The sequence below is a fragment of the Phodopus roborovskii genome, unplaced genomic scaffold (assembly GCF_943737965.1).
Source record: "Phodopus roborovskii unplaced genomic scaffold, PHOROB, whole genome shotgun sequence".
NCBI classification, from domain to species: Eukaryota; Metazoa; Chordata; class Mammalia; order Rodentia; family Cricetidae; genus Phodopus; species Phodopus roborovskii.
Genome location: NW_026126408.1, coordinates 11662780 through 11679720, shown reverse-complemented (window position 1 = coordinate 11679720; position 16941 = coordinate 11662780). Strand labels below are relative to the sequence as shown.

The 16941-nt window shown below is 40.3% G+C and overlaps 1 protein-coding gene across 6 annotated transcripts in view; it reads left to right on the top strand.

Moving 5' to 3' along the window:
• Positions 1-16941, top strand: part of Dtnb (dystrobrevin beta) — a 196782-nt gene that overhangs the window by 24187 nt on the left and 155654 nt on the right. For all 6 annotated transcript variants that reach the window (XM_051181728.1, XM_051181732.1, XM_051181730.1 and 3 more), the window contains exons 3-4: positions 1415-1495; positions 4424-4637. In XM_051181728.1, the coding sequence (XP_051037685.1) occupies positions 1415-1495; positions 4424-4637 (295 nt within the window). The remainder of the gene's footprint in view (positions 1-1414; positions 1496-4423; positions 4638-16941) is intronic.

Below are 16941 nucleotides of genomic sequence, written 5' to 3'. Positions count from 1 at the left end.
TTAAACTTTATTTTATGTGCATGGATATTTTGCCTGCATGTATGTCTGGTGTACCACTTGTGTGCCTGTGGAGTTCAGAAGCCAGCATGGGATCTCTTGGAACTGGAGTTACAGATGGTTGTTAGTCACCACATTCAAATACAATTGAAAGGAAATATTTTACTTTTTTAAAATCTTATTTTTACCTTTTTGGGGGTAGGAGCAGAGTCTGATTATGTAGTCGGGGCTGGCCAGGAACTTGCTATGTAGACCAGGTTGGTCTTGAACTCAGGGATCTCCTGAGTGCTGTGATTCAGGATGTCTGCCACCACACTCAGCAATTTTTACTTCTTAATAGGAACTTACAGCAGCCAGCCCTGGTACTCCCGTGCCTATCATTGCAGCACTCAGAAGAGTGACACAAGGTTGAGGTCCGGCTGGGTCCAGAATAAGGTCAAGGCCAGTGCTACTTCCTGAGACCATTGAATAAAAAATGGTCTGATGGTGTAGCTCTATGGTAGAACACTTGACGGGCATATTCCCTGGATTCAGTCCCCAGTACTTGAGGTGGTGATGGTGGTTTTTTTGGAGGATTTGGGGCGGGGGAAGAGGAATCGTATACTAACAGCAAAGAAATGCCACTGTGACCAACTTTAGAAAAGGGCAGGCTGCCACAGAGCAAGAAGGGGACCTTAGAGAGTTAGCTGGCCCAGTTCTCTCTACCCATGAAGCCACAGGCTGAGAAAGAGACATGCAGCATGGCCACAGACAAGTCTTGTTTTGTTTTGTTTTTTTGAGACAGGGTTTCTCTGTGGCTTTGGAGGCTGTCCTGGAACTCACTCTGTAGATCAGGCCTGCCTCTACCTCCCGAGTGCTGGGATTAAAGGCGTGCTCCACCACTGCCCCGGCCAGACAAGTTTTATAGTCAAGACTGAGCCTACAATTTACAGGTCTCTCTTTGTCTGCCCTCCTCCCCTTTGAGTTGAGTTTCACTGTGTAGTCTAGACTGGCCTGGGGCTGGTAGCAATTCCTCTGTCTCAGCCACACTCTGCCTGGCTTGGAGTTTACCCTCCTCCTTTTTTTTTTTTTTTGGTTTTGTTTCTCAAGATAGGGTTTATCTGTGTAACAGCTCTTGATGTCCTAGAACTTGTCTTGTAGACCAGGCAGGCTGGCCTCAAACTCACAGATCTGACTGCCTCTGCCTCCCGAGTGCTAGTTTACCTTCTTGACTCGACTCTTTTGCTGTTCCTTCCTCTCGGAGTTCTCTTGCAAAGCCTAAGACAAAACTGTGGTAGCTTCTTGGCATGTAATAGGTACAGGCGAGGTGCTTCTTCTTTCTTCTCCAGATGTATCACAGTGGAAACACACTTCTACCAAACAGAAACGGACTGCTCAAATACAGCTCAACTTTTTACTTACTGTGTCCTTTTCTCAGGTGCTCAGAATTTTGATGTCATACGACTATCAACTTATAGAACAGCTTGCAAGTTACGATTTGTACAGAAGCGATGCAACCGTAAGTCATTTCTTGTTTCTTCGATGGGCAGGTGGAACTTCTGATATTATGAAATAATTTTAGTTTCTTCCAGGCATACTATAAGGTTAGTTGAATTCTGTTTGTCCTTTTCTTTTCTTTTCTTTTTTTTGAGACAGGATTTCTCTGTGTAACCGCTCTGGCTGTCCTGGAACTCACTCTGTAGACCAGACTGACCTTGAACTTAAATCAGTCTGCCTGCCTCTGTCTCCCATGTGTTGGAATTAAAGGCTTGTGCCACTACCGAAGGCTGTCTTTATTATTTTTAAATTATGTGTATAAATGTATGTTTGCATGTGAGTTTGTGCACACAAGTGCAGATGCACCCAGGCCAGATGTAGGTGAAGTTTTTCTGTTCACCAGCTGGCTCCCAAATAACCAGAGACTTATTAGTTATAATTGCTTGGCTGATAGCTTAGGCTTATTACGGACTAGCTCTTCCAACTTAAATTAATCCGTATTTCTTATCTATGCTCTATCATGTGGCAGCACCTTTTTTCAACATGGTATATTCATCTCCTGCTTTCTCTGCATCTGGCTGGTGACTCTGGTCCTCTCCTTCCCAATGTTCTGACTCTCTCACCTAACCTCTACCTGCCTAGCTATTGGCCACTTAGCCTTTTATTTTGATTTTTTTGCTTATTTTACTGATACTTTGCTTGCATGTATGTCTGTGTGAGAGTGTTGAATTCGCTGGAACTGGGGTTATGGACAATTGTGAGCTGCCATGTGGGCTCTGGGAATTGAACCCCGGTCCTTCAGAAGAACAGCCAGTGCTCTTACCACTGAGCCATCTCTCCAGCCTCTAGCCTTTTATTAAACCAATCAGAAGGTGCCTTAGCAAAGCACATCTTCACAGTGTACAAAAAGATTATTTCACAACAGCCAGAGGCATAGGATACTTTGGAGCTGGGGATAGGCAGTTGTGAGCCACCTGACATGGGTGCTGGGTCCTATGGAAATAAGTATTCTTTTTAACCACTGAGCCAACTCTCCAGTCCCAATTAATTCTGCTTGTCTTATATATCAGAATATAAGCTTTGAAATTGGAATGCATTTGTTGACATATTCCCAGTTCCTTTAAAATGCTTAATAAAATGTTGCTAGAATGTGTTTTTTTAATTACATTTTTATTTAGCATGTGTATGTGTGTGTGTGTGTGTTCACACTATATACTTCATGGAGGGCACAGGACAACTTTTAGGAGTCATTTCTTTTTTTCTGTCATGTGAGTTCCATATATCAAAACTAAGGTCCTCAAAGTTTGTCTTTACTGTTGTCTTTACGCTGATCCCTGGAGCTTGTTCTAGTTCTTAGGATTGGGAATTAGTTACAGGTTCTGAGGGGACAGAATAGTAATGCTATTTAAGTGGGAGAAAATCTTTTGTACAAAATATAGTTACTAGAGCTTATGAAAGAAAGGCCTTGGTGTTTTGATACAGATACAGTGAAGATTGATTTTCTTCTTTTAATAAGTAGTGGCCATCATGTGGATTATAAAATACATACAGATGTATGCATGAATGAATATTCTTTTACTCTTTGAAGATGAATTGTTCCAGAATTGCTGTAGTTTTCTTGTATGTACATGTGTTAATGAAAAGCTATTGTTTTGTTTTTATGAAAAGCTGGTTTATATAATGAAAAAAACATTAGCCTAAAAGTTGAAAAATCTTGTTTTTTACAAAATGATTTATTTTTTATGTGCATTGGTGTTTTGCCTGCATGCATATCTCTTGGAACTGGAATTACGGAGGAGGAGATTTTTGTCTCAGGTCAAAGGCAAACCCTATGAGAGCTGCCATGTGGGTGTTAGAATTGAACCTGGGTCCTCTGAAAGTGCAGCCAGTTCTCTTAACCATTTAGCCATTTTTCCAACCTGAAAAATCTGTTTTAAAAGACTGAGTTTTACTATTTATTATAAACAAGTGACTCTAGCAAGTCATTTTACATTTGAGAACTTCTGTCAGATGTTGAGACTTAAAAATCTTCTCATATACATAAATAAATCTTTTAAAAGAGGATGGGTATGTGGAGGGATGACTCTGGTTAGGAGTACTGGCTGTTTTTTCAGAGGTTCCGAGTTCAAATACTGGTACCCACATGGTGGCTCACATCTGTAACATCAGATCCCATAGAATCTAGTAACTTTTTCTAGTGTGCAAATGTACATGCAGACGAAACATCCATATACATAAATAAATAAATCTTAAAAAAATAATTAAATATCCTGCCAGGTTGTGGGTGTGGTGGCAAATTCCTTAGAGTCAGGCAGATCCCTGTGAATTCAAGGGCCAGCCTGGTCCACAGATCAAGTTTCATGCTTTCCAAGGCTATATATTAAGATCCCTGTCTCAATTTAAAAAACAAAAGACTTATAAGATCTTAAATTCTCATACCATCTTGGGTTGCAGCCATGTTTCTTTCATTGTCATTTCCCAAGTCAGTACTTTTCTGATTATGGATGATGACTTTAGTGCTTCATGAAGTCACTCTGATAGGCTGTAGCTAATGTAAAATGTTCAGTGAAAAAGAATAGAGAGGAAGAAGCCTTCGGAGTGCAGCAGGGGGTGGGGTGGGTGGTTAAAAAGTGCTTTTGAAACTTGTGTATCTAGGGTGTGTGCGTGCGTGTGCACATGCATAAGAGGGAGGCAGGGGGCACAAAAGGGGATTGATTGATATTAAATAGTACCAGGTGGTGGTGGCACACTCCTTTAATCCCAGCACTTGGGAGGCAGAGGCAGGTGAGCTCTGTGAGTTTGAGCTCGGCCTGCCCCTGCCTCCCAAGTGCTGGGACTAAAGGTGTGAGCCACCCCTCTCCTGCTGAGTTTTTTATTTTAAGCTTAAAAAATTAGTTTAAAATACCCAGTTTTGAGGTGACACTGTCACAGTTTATTTTCTCTGGTTTAGTTCATCTTGTTGATATCTGGAACATGATTGAAGCTTTCCGAGACAACGGCCTTAACACACTGGACCATACCACTGAGATCAGTGTGTCCCGCCTTGAGACTGTCATCTCCTCCATCTACTATCAGCTGAACAAGCGCCTTCCTTCTACTCACCAAATCAGCGTGGAGCAGTCCATCAGTCTCCTCCTCAACTTTATGATCGCCGCGTATGACAGGCTAGTACCTCAAATGCTCACTTTTAAATCATGCCCATCTCTTCGTCACCCTCCCCTCACTGCCCTTCTAACTTGTCATCTTAGAGCCACAGTTGCTGTGAGTTATTCAGTCTAAGTCCATCCTACATTCTGGGCAGTCATGGCTGTCCACTGGCGAGCCGAAGATGGAGCTCTGTAATAGATGGGGAGTCACCCACTTGAGTCAGATTGCCTGGTAAAATGATAAGCACTTTAGCAGACCTCTCTCCTCTCCCAGAATTAAGAAATGCTTAAGCTTTGAACATGTTGATGTGGCTTTGTAGCTGACTTTAAGGCTAATATTTCTTTCTTCTGTATCAGCAGATGCCTGTAGATTGATATTTTCTCTCAAACATCTAAGAATCTGTTTCAGACTTTTTCAGTTTCACACACTGTGGTAGACTTGACAGCAAGAGCAACAAGAACAAGAGATCACTTTAGTGTATCACAGTTAAAATGGAAAGGATTTCCTCTATAAAAGCCAAAGCAGACCAAAGCAAACAAATCCTAAATGATGGGTGTGGAGAAATGGTTCTGTCCCAGGAGCTAAGAGTCCCTGTTTCTTCTTGCTTCTATTCCACTGACCATTGGGTTTGGATGGATATATGCTCTGGCTTCATTTTTTTCTCTATATAGATTTATGCTGAGTTTATACATTTGTAAAATTATTAGTTACATGTTGTGGTAGCAAAATTTCTGTGAATTAGTGAGAAAGTATAGATGTGTCAAAGCCAGGTCACATTTTAGGCTTTTCCAAGATTCATAATATGTTTATGTTACCAAGTTAGATACTTTACCCATTTGGTAGAAAATTAAAGAAATTTGAATTTAAAAAAGTCCCAGAATCTTAATCCACAACCCTATTTTTAAATGATTTTAAGTTAATCTTGTACTCTCCAAGAACCAACTCTTGCAATCTAAAACCCTTGATGGAAATTAGTATTCTTTATGACTAGGTAGCATTTTACCATGGCCCTAATCCAGGGCTCATCCACCACTTCCAGGCTTACATGACACAAATCAGCTCAAAAAACAAGTTTTAGAAATGTAGTAATAAAAATTACCTTACTATCTAAAAAGGTAAGTGGGGATTAAGAACTGATTCTGGGCCAGGGAGATGGCTCAGTTTAATGGAAAAGGGTTTGCGTTAAAGGCAGGAGGACTTCAGTAAATCCCTGGAGGTGACGTTAAAAATGTCAGGCATTGTGGTGCACACTTGGAATCCTGAAGCTTTAGTTTGAATCTCCACCGGTTACACAAAAAAGAAGGATGTGGCTGCCATTGCCTCTGTAGTGTTGGGTGGATTAAGGCAGGTGGGTGCTGAGAGCTTGTAAATGCATGCCCCCCACCCCAGGGTGGGGAGGAATAACTAGACACTTTATCAGAAGAAACAGAAGGGCTGGAGCTGTGTAAAGCCCTTCAGGTTTACTCCCCAGTACTGCCAAAAGAGAGGGGGGTGGGTATGCAAGAGGGAGGAGAAATGAATGGAAGATCAAGGCAGACAGAGCTAGCAGAAGCAGAGAGGAATTGAGAAGAGGAAGGAATGCACTGTGTTAGCGGGGGACTTGGTAATTTTCAAATCAGTATGTCTACACCTGACATTGGATGTCAGAATATGCTTTTTAAAAGAGAGTTTTAAAAACTATTTGAGAAATAAAAAAGTGCAGGCATCTGTGTGTAGGACTGAGTGAAAACCACAAGGAACAATGGAAAGCAACGGAAACAATCACAAACTCACTTTTCACAACCCCCTCCCCCCAATGGTTCTTCATACCACGGTATTGATACCCTGTGGTCTGGTCAAGCTGAGAGGCCTGCCTGTGATACAGCTGTGTAAGGAAATTCATGTTCCAAGTGTGCAGGGATGGGGGTGGGGGGGCTGCCTCACTTCCTGCCAGTCTTACATTCTGGGGCTTTTACTTACAATTCTCTTTCTGTTTCCTGCCTGTGTGTTAGTTTAGCGACTTAGATCCCAGGCAGAGAAAGTTCATGATAACAGGGGCCTGAGGAAAACCAGCCCTGTGCTTCCTCTCTATCTGCATTCCCTCAAGCTGACCCTGGCTTAGTTTTTCTACAAATTCTCCTCTTTCCATTCCTCGGTAAAGGGAGAGAGGAAAAGAACCAGCTTTTCTGAGCATCAACAGAAGTACTTGGCTTCCCTCCAGACCCTTAAGTATGTGCAGGGGCTATGTCAGTGTGTGGAACCCAGGCCACAGGATTTAGTTCTGACCCTGACTATAGGCTTCCATGTGGTGGGCAGTGGCTGAACTAGGGATGCAGTGAGCTCGTACATGGCTTGCTGCTCATTGCCATGAAGCTTCATGAACACTGTGAACTTGTGGATTGAGTTACTGAGTTGTCATGTCTCCCTCTTGATTAGCTCTCCCCATCTGTGTATTGTAGCGCCCACGCTGTGATCTGTTCCATGAATCGGGGGAAGACCCAGAGATTGAAATAAAGAGACAAGACAGCGGGTCATTCGTTCAGTGGCAATGTTGGAATGCTGAATGTGTTATTGAGGGATGAAATGGGCTTAAATACTGACTTACAGCACAGTGGAAAATTACAGGAATTTTAGGCTTAGCTCCTCCCTACGAGTTGTGTATAGTCACGAGGTGTGTGTTATCAAAACGGGAAGAGTACCAACAACAGATTTGGGGCAGGGAGTTCTGGCCAACAGCCTCAGGCTTGCTCAAAGGTGCCTTGGGGGTCCATGCAGGGCCCTACAGTGTAGCTCCTTGTAGAATCCCCCCCACACCGTCTGAGCCCTTCATCAGCTTCTCCTGAGTTCCTGCATTGCTTTTCCCTTTTGTTTGCATTTACTTCCTCATTCATTCATTCCTAGAAATTGATTCATTCACTCATTGTCTACCCCAACAATCAGAACACTGGCAGTAACTTTTAATATTTGTTTGTCTGGTCCCATTCCACAGCCTGGGCCTTGCAGGTGAGTGGAATCCTGGTTTGCTTTTTATCACTTTCAGTTTAAAAAAAAAAAAAAAAAGGAGAGATTGAGAGAGATATATTCAGATTAGGCATGGTGGCACTTGCCCATAATTATAGCACCTAGTAGGTAGAGGCAGGAGGATTAGGAATTTAGGTTATCCTCAGCTACATACTGAGTTCAAAGCCAGCCTGGGCAACATGAGACCTTGCTTCAAACAATCTGCTAGCCTTCCCAATTAACCTTAGATTTTTCACCTTAAAAGATATAGCCAAAGTATTGTTTGGTGTTGTTTGTTTGCTTTCCTTATTCCCCCTCCCTCCATCCCTTCCACCCTCACTCTCTCCCACCCTTCTTCCCTTCCTCCTTCCCTCTACAGGGATTGACCCAGGGCTATATGAATGCAAGCATTCTACATTGAGCTGTGCCCACAATCTGAGCATTGTTTAGTTTTTTGTTTTTTGTTTTTTTTTTTGAGACAGGATTTCTCTGGAACCCACTCTGTAGACCAGGCTGGCTTTGAACTCACAAAGATCTACTTGCTTCTGCCTCCTGAGTGCTGGGATTAAAGGGATGTGCCACCACTGCCTGGTTTAGTTATTTATTTATTTTTTAAAATAATTTATTTGTTTCATGTGCATTGGAACTGGAGCTATGACATGTGGGTCCTCTGGAAGAGTAGTCAATGCTCTTAACCACTAAGTTATTTTTAAAAACAAGGTCTCACATTAATGTAGCCCAGGCTGGTCTGGAATTTCACAAAGAATCTGCATCTGCCTCGTGAAGGCTGGAATTAGTTGTAAAAAGACTGCTATTGTTTAACTTAAAGACTTAAGGATGGTAGCCCTTAAAATTATTTCATCTGGGTACTAGAGAGATATCTTAGAAGTAAAGAGCATTGGTTGTCCTTCTAGAGGTCCTGAGTTCAATTCCCAGTGACCACATCTGGCATCTACATGCCAGAACACTGTATATATAATAAATCTTAAAAAAATTCATCTGTATGCCTTCCTTTTTATATCTTAATGATTACAGCATATATTTTAGATTTTTCAAAGTCCAATATTAAATGGTACTATTATAATTGTTATCCTGGGTAATGAAAGATTCTAAAGTATTATTTATATATTGTGATTGTGCATTTTTATTTTGTGTATCTCTAAAACTAAGAAGCTATTTAAAATTCTTTTACTATTACTATTTTATGTGTCAGAGTATATGTCTGTGCCCCACATGCATTCCTGATAGCTGTGCAGGCCAGAGGAGAGAATCAGATGCCCTGTTACAGATGGTTGGGAGCCACCATGTGGGTGCTGGGAATCAAACCTGGGTCTGTGGGAGGAGATCAGCCAGAGAGCTTCACCATGGAACCGTCTGTCCAGGCCCCAAACTTTTGCTTTTTGAAACAGTTTCTCAAGTAGCCCAGGCTGACCTCTAACTTGAATCCTCTTGCCTGCCTTTCAGGTACATGTAACCACACCTGGCTACATTAATTTTTGTTGTTCTTATGTTTGTTTATCATGTGTATTTTCATTGTGTGGAGGACAGTACAGTCTACAGGAGTAGACTCCTTCTATCATGTGAGAGTCAAACTCAGCTGGGTCAAACCTTTACCCATGCTCAACAGCCCTAGACTTAAAAAAAAAAAAAAAAGCACCAACATTATTTAATTCATGAATGTGTTTGTGAAAAAGTTAAATGATGTTAACTGCATAAAAAATCACATCTGTTTGGTGTGTAAGTTTACTCAGGTCTGCATCAGCAGTGGTTTCCTTCTGCCTGAAGTGGGGGTTTTTTTTTTTTTTTTTTTGTGTATTTTCTTTATGTTTGTTTCCTCTTTTTATTCTTGAAGATATTTTCATTTGGCATGTCATTCCTGATTGGTAATGGTCTTCAGTATTTTCAGAATGTCACTTCTTTTTGATGGTTTTTTTTTTTTTTTTTTTTTTTTTTTTTGAGACAGGCTCTCACCAGGTAGTTTGGCTTCCTGAAACTCAGTAAGTAGACCAGGCTAGCTCATTTCACAGATCCGCCTGCTGTTGCCCAGGAAGTGCTGAGGTTAAAGGTGTGCATTACCATGCCCAGCTCCAGAACGTTGTTTTTGTTCTCATTGCTTCTGTTGAGTGGTCAGCCAAATATATTGCCTTGGTTTCCTTGATGTTAGTCTGTCTTTTGCAGCCTTTACGATTTAAAAAAAAATGTTTATTCTTTACCTAGCATGACAGTCATGATGCGATTTTCTATGTATTTATAATGCTTATATTATAGTTTTTTTTTTTTTTTTTTGCAGTAGGTTGTTTGATAATGCCATGCCATGTGTTGTTAAGAGCTGCTTTTTCCCTCCGGTCTGGTCCCTTTGCCCTGCCAGCCTCAAATAATACACTGAGACTCTGTATTTGATATAAAGCTGTAGGCCAGTTACTAGTTTCTTATCTGCTAGCTCTGTCTTAAATATTAACCCATTTCTATTAATCTTAAGTATTTCCACCGTGGTCTTATCTTACCGGAGAAAGAGACTGGTATCTTACCCTGTAGGTGCTCCATCTTGGAACTCCTCCCTCCCACTTCCTCTCTCCTCCTAGTTTCCTCATCCCGCCTATCTTGCTTTCCTATTGGCCAACAGTGCTTTATTCATTAACCAATAAGAGAAACCTATTTACAGAATGACATCTCCCATCATTTCCTCTTTTCTGTCTAAAAAGAAGGGTTTTAACCTTAGCATAGCAAAATATATCACATAACAGTTATCAAATAAGAATCACAGTTAGCAATATTTAGTCCATAAACATTTAGCAAGATTTAAAGAAAATATTCCATCATCTATCCTATCTTTGTGAGTCTAAAATCCTATGTGTAACTTATCTTTAAGCCTAACTAAGGAAATCTATAACCATAATTATCTGTCTTCAACTCCTTCAAAGACCACAGAAGGATAATATATAAACTCTAGAAATGACAGAGACAACTCACTGCCTGGCCAGTCACCCGAAGTTCTTCTGTAATCTTCCATCTTCAGCCTATAGGCCATAGTGTGTCTGGCAGACTCCTCAGCAAAGCAGGAAACTTTAAACTGTCCACCTCTATTGGCAGTTTGTCAGTTTGGCAGACTCTTCCATGAAGCAGGAACTCTGTAGCAATGTCCATTTTGAATCAGGAGTCACTTTTCTGTGGGTCCTGTATGTCCTGTTTTTACAGCATAAAGTCAAACAGTCCAGACAAGAGCAGTATCTTGCCCAAATGGCTAGTTTTGCCATATTGAAAGCAAAATGCATAACGAGTTTCTTTGATGTCCATCTTCCTTTCTGACACAAGTGGTGAGGTCAGGAGCAGTTTTGCCTCACTGTCCAGAAAAACCCTAGACCATTTTAAATGCCATATTCTGTAGGTCTTTGAAAGTTTTGAAGAATGCCTATTTATCTCTGTTTATCTAGAAATCCTAATTAACTTAAGTCTAAATTTTAACTATCATAGATAACTATCTATAATCTGTGCTAAATTATACATTACATTTCTAACTGAGCTATATAAACACAATACCTAAATAGGAGGAGAAACATACATATCACAAAATTGACCTTAAATTGTATCAGTAAATGAAAATCCATTCCAAAACAAAGTATTCATATCTATACCATAATCCCCTTTTTACCTTTAAAAGAATTGGTTGTGATTAACCATTTATAACCAACCCCTTATAAATGAAAGCAAACATTTATAAGCAATATTTAGGAACTTGGGCGTTGTTCTTTCCAAACTGCTTCCTGCTGGTAGGGGGCGCTGTCATGGGGATCATAAGAAGACACAGAAATCTTGGCTGCAGTCTGCAAGTCTGTCTTGTCCCAACTGTTTTGAATGTTGGATCACCTGAAACACTGCTTCAGGGGGTCTTGCTTTGTAACGTGTACAGGTTTTCCGCCTGCCGCCGCCTGGTCTTGTCCTGCTGCTGCACCAGCCCCAAATAACACACAGAAACTCTGTATTTGATTCAATGCTGTTGGCCCTGTTACTTGTTTCTTATCGGCCAGCTCTGCCTTAATTATTAACCCATTTCTGCTGATCTATGTATTTCTCTTACCGGGGTCTTGCTTCAGGGGGTCTTGCTTGATGAAACCATGTTAGTCTGGAAGGAATCCACAGCTTTTCATTTTCTGTGGAAACAAAAATAGAAACCCTTTTCCCCAGTAACCTGTCCTTAGATTTAAATTTTGAAGTCAAAGCATTTTTAAAATGTATAAATTGAATTAATCCGGCAGCATTTCTTTTAACAGTTGTTATTTCCTCAGAAGCCAAATGATACAAAGACAATATAATACCGTACAGTGTCCAGATTCTCTCTGTGCTTTCCATCTTTACATGGCTTTTTTTTATTACTCTATTTCTTCTACTTCTATTTTTTCATATTTTGAGACAGGATTTCTCTGTGTAACTTTTATCTGTCCTGGAATTAACTCTGTATACCAGGTTTACTTTGAAACCACAGATATCTTCTTGCCTCTGCCTCCTGAGTGCTGGAATTAAAGGCATGTGTTAGCACACCCAGCTACTGTCTTTCTTTTTATTATTCTTTTTAAACCATTTTATCCTGTTTCTTTTTCTCTCCCAAGCGTCCGTCTATTTTAAAACACACCGTAAACCTTTGGAGGTTTTTCTTAATCTGAATCTGTCTTTACTGTAAATCTTTATCTTTTTCTGGCCACTAGTCTTTTATCTGCTAAACAACAATATTCCTAAAATGAAAGCCACAGCTGTATTAGCTGCGGTCTATCCAAGATGGCTATGGGTACTTTTACCGTCAGAACTGAGAGCTGTGCTCACTGCCTTGGTCTATGCTACCATCCAGCAGCATGCTGCTGCCTTGGAGATGTGGTCACTGCCATTGCCAGCTCTCCTACATACCATTCAGTTGTTAGCAGAGCTCTTTAAAAGCCTTGAGGTTTTTTTGCCGCTTATACCGAGTCAGGAAACCTCCCTGAGGAGCCACACAAGTCTCTGTTTGTCTCTAGCAAAATAGAGTCCAACTGAGAAAAATGCTGTTACCAAGAAGTCTTGCTTGTCTTTGTTCTTTTGTTTCTAAAACCCTTTCTTAAGCTTTTGTTAAGTTTTAAGTGGAGGTTCTCAGGTTCACGCTCAGTGCCATTGTGTTTACAGCAGGTTTTCCCCTGTCGTTCTGGGCCCATCTCTGAACCAGCTCCAATTAACACACAGAGATGCTGTATTAGATATAATTCTGTTGGCCAGTTACTAGTTTCTTATTGGCTAGCTCTGTCTTAATGATTAACCCATTTCTATTAATCCAAGTACTTCCATGTGGTCTCATCTTACTGAAAAGAGGGGCTGGCGTTCTATGCTGTAGTCCTCCATCTTGAAACTCTCCCTACTACTTCCTTTCTCCTCCTAGTCTCCTAGTCCCACCTATCTTGCTTTCCTATTGGCCAACAGTGCTTTATTCGTTAACCAATATGAGAAACATATTCACAGAATGACATCTCCTATCAATGTGTACTTAATTTCTGATTTTCATAATTCTTTAGTTTTCTTCCCCTGAGAAATTTTAAATTAAGTATAGTATTTCCTTCATATTTTATGTTTGTGAATTTGCTGTGCTTCCACTTTGGGCTTTGTTCTGAGTTTTTTCAGGTACTTAAATTTCTGTAGACAAGTGTCTAATCTATGTTTAAGCCTTTCAGAGTTAATTTTAATGATTTTCTTTTTTGTTTGAGAATCTGTGTCAGATTTTTTAAAAAAAAAATATGTTTTCTGCCAAATATTTAATCATTGTCTTTTACTTCTTGAATATGATAAACTTCATTCTTTTTATACCTGTGCTTTGGCCTAATAGCTGGTTTTTATATGATGACTTTTTATTATTTATTGTTTCTATTTTTCATTTGTGCTGTGTTCCCATCTGAGTTATTTTTATTTGTTGTGTGCCTGTTACATAGTACCATTATTATTTGAATGGTTACTATGTAACAGTTATTTGAGATTTCGGGAATGTTTCTCTCTAGGCTTCTACCAGGTGCCTAGAGACCCTACAAGTCCAGGACGATCTCCTTCTAATTCTGCCTTCTCTTGCCCAAGCCCCATGTCCTTTGCACACCACCATCTTTGGGTTGAACTTCAAGGCTTTCCATCCACAGTAACATAGGTCCTCCCTTAGAAATCTCAGTCACTTGCGTGGAAAATGGACTGCAAATATTGTGGAATGCACAGGTTCACCTCCTCGGGCCTCTGGCCTCTCCTGTGTTGGGACTCATTTGTTCTTGTTGCTGTTCAGGGGGGTTTACAGATTTTTTTTCGTCCGTCTGTCTGTCTGTCTGTCTGTCTGTCTGTCTGTCTGTCTGTCTGTTCCCTCCCCCCCTTTGCTTCATGGAAATATTGATTAGAATCAATTTGTCATTACTTGAAGGTATTATTTCTTCGGGTGTTTCCTCTTATTTGTTTTTCTTGTTTAATGACCTCTTCTTTATTAATGTTTCTACTTTAATGGTTCAATTTCTTCAAACTCATCTAGTTTATCATCAGTCTTGATCTCACTACTCCTTGGGAGCTACAGCTCATTGCTCAGCCCAGCACAGAGGGAGAGAACTCTCAAGTGTGCTGAACTGTGTGTCACTTTCTTAGGAAAGATCTGAAATTCAAAATCTGATTTCTATGGAATACATGTCAATTGTATACCCATCAAGTAAAAAAGAAAATCATTAAGTCAAACAAGTTGGGGGCCCATCTGTATCTAAATTGTGATGGAGTTATAGGAAACATTTTTGTATAGTTTATAAATCAGACTAGCAATCATTTTAAAGTTGTGCTTTTGAAGTTTAATTTGGATACATTAAACAGATTTCATAGTTCCCTCATAGTAAGTAAATGTTTAAAATAGAACAGTATAAAACTGGTTAGCATTCATGAGGCTCTGGGTACAGCCAGTCAGTTTGTTTCCTCTCCCCCAAGTGCAAAATAGTAGCAGATACCTCCCTTTTACATTAAAGAAAACGTATTCCTTAAATTCTGAGGTGTTTGACCAATAGAGTGTGGACATTTCTGGAAGCAGATAGTATCAGGTTCCAGTCTTCCTCATTGGTGATTTCTAAGCAAAGTTGTACCATCCTAGGCAGCACAGATCTTTCACATTCGTGTACATTCTGCACTTGCATCTCCGCTTTTTCTTAGATGTCCTCAAGACGACAAGAACAAAGCCACGTAAAACTGGGTTTTTAGTGTGAGTAGGAAAACCTCCCCTAACAGCAGATTTAACTCGGGAGGATTTGATTGCAGCACTGTTAGGAATTTTCTAGGACATGGTAGAGCGTGAGGGAGAGGCATTGGCTGTAGAAGAGCATTGTGATCTTAAGGGAGAACCTAGTGCACACAAAGAAAGATAGCTGTCCTGGGGCCAGAGGGAAGAGTGTTATCACTGCCTGCCTGGTCGTCACCACCTGTGTGCCTGCTGCCGCTGCACAGTGAGCATCTGAGCAGTCACCTGGCTGGGAGCACAAGTAAAGGACCTGGAAGCAGCCTCACTTCTTATTTTGGAGTTGTAGCTTTTTCCTCCATGAGCCATCCTCGTACAGGGAGAGGCAGGCGGACAGTATCTGAGCACTGATATTTCAGATTTTTTTTTTTTTTTTTTGCTTTTGTTCTTTTTCATTTGTATCATATTTTTTTTTTAATGTTGTGAAAGTAAGGGCTAGTCAAATACGTTTTCTAAGTGTATTGCTTTTGATTTTCATTTTTGTTTTACTTTTCTGACTCTGCTGAGATGAACTCTCCGAATGAGCTTGATTCCTATGTGACTTCACCTCAGAACCCTTGCAAGGCTGTTGTGTCAGTCCTCACCTCTGCCCACACCAGGCTCCAAAATAAGCTCCTCCCCCCATGCTTCTCTGTTTCAACATGGAGTACTTGGTACTTGTTTCTCTCTTTGTACACTGGGGTCGCTTCTAGCTCCACTTTGATCCTACCTCAAGAATTCCCAGTCTCTTTTTCTTGCCTTTTTTTCTTTCTCAGAGTCTACCTTGGTTTTACCCAGGATGCCTGTTTTTCCTTTGTCACTCACTCTCATCCCTTTGAGGGCCCACAGATCTTGGCTGTGTAATTATTTTGGCTTTTCACTTGCGCAGAGCATATAAGTGTCTATGAGGACATAGGTCTACTTTATGTCTTTGATTCCTTGATGAGCGCAATGCTGGATTCATAATAAGGGTCTGTGAGACTGAAATGAAAAGCTGCAGGTATCTAAGAAAATCAAGTAATATCAGAAGTTGATTTTACTTGATTAAGCTGACTTTTTTTTGTTAAGTGGATTCTCAATTTGCAGTTGATTATTGCATAATCCATTCATTGTGAAGATTTTAAAATTATGATTTATTGATAAAATATGGGTTTCTGAAAATCAAAGAGAAGAGCTCTTTTAGCAACATTGCATAATTGGACTGGTAACAGTGTTTCTGAAGTACAAATCTATTTACAGCACTAATTTATGGTTGGCAGCATCCACAATTGTTGTCTAAAGATGAAGAAACAGCTCATTTAAGTGAAAAATGTTCCCGGTAGTCTTGCTTCAAAAATACTAAGTTGAACATTAAATGCTTATTACATACTGCATAGCCAATTGCCCAGATGAGTTTAGTTAATCAAAAGATAGGTAGAATTTGAGGCTTTATTTAACTGAAGTGAACAGTTTCCCATGCAAAGGACACAGATGAAGTTTGTGGATGCTTTTGAAGGTGCCTGTGTGTTAAAATATCCCTGTTTATTCAGGATGATTCACTGTCTGCCTAGCTTGGCCCAGAGCTAATAATGGTGTTTTCTCAGTGTTGGATATTAGAAGTCACATGCAGGGTTTTTTGTCAGTCTGTAAAATGATAGGTGTGTGGAAGTGAATCATTGAATAGTCTAAGGTAGACACTTACCTTGTTCCTTGTGGGCATGGGTGCTTGGTGCACTCTGCTGTTTGGGTGGGGCTAAAATAACAAGTTTCTTTCCATCCTTTCATTTTAGTCTTTGGGTAGGGTTAATATGTACTCTTGTGATACATTTAAAATGTTGACTTACTAATCAGCTCCCAGCTATAATAGGCCATGGTTTGTGCTAAATGTTTTTTCCAAATCTTGCTTGAAAAGAATTAATTGTGATGGAAACTTGTATTTTACATTAGAAGTAGTAAATCATGGACCTTTGTGAGGTTTGACCATAAACAGGCTTTGGCATCAGCTGCTGACTTCTCAGTTCTGAGGGACTTGTACAGCGTCCATAGAGTAATTCTAGATGTGGATTGGAAGGGTCCAGAGTGAGTTCTTCCCAGAAGAATCAGCTAAATGAAGGACGTAATCATAGGGTATT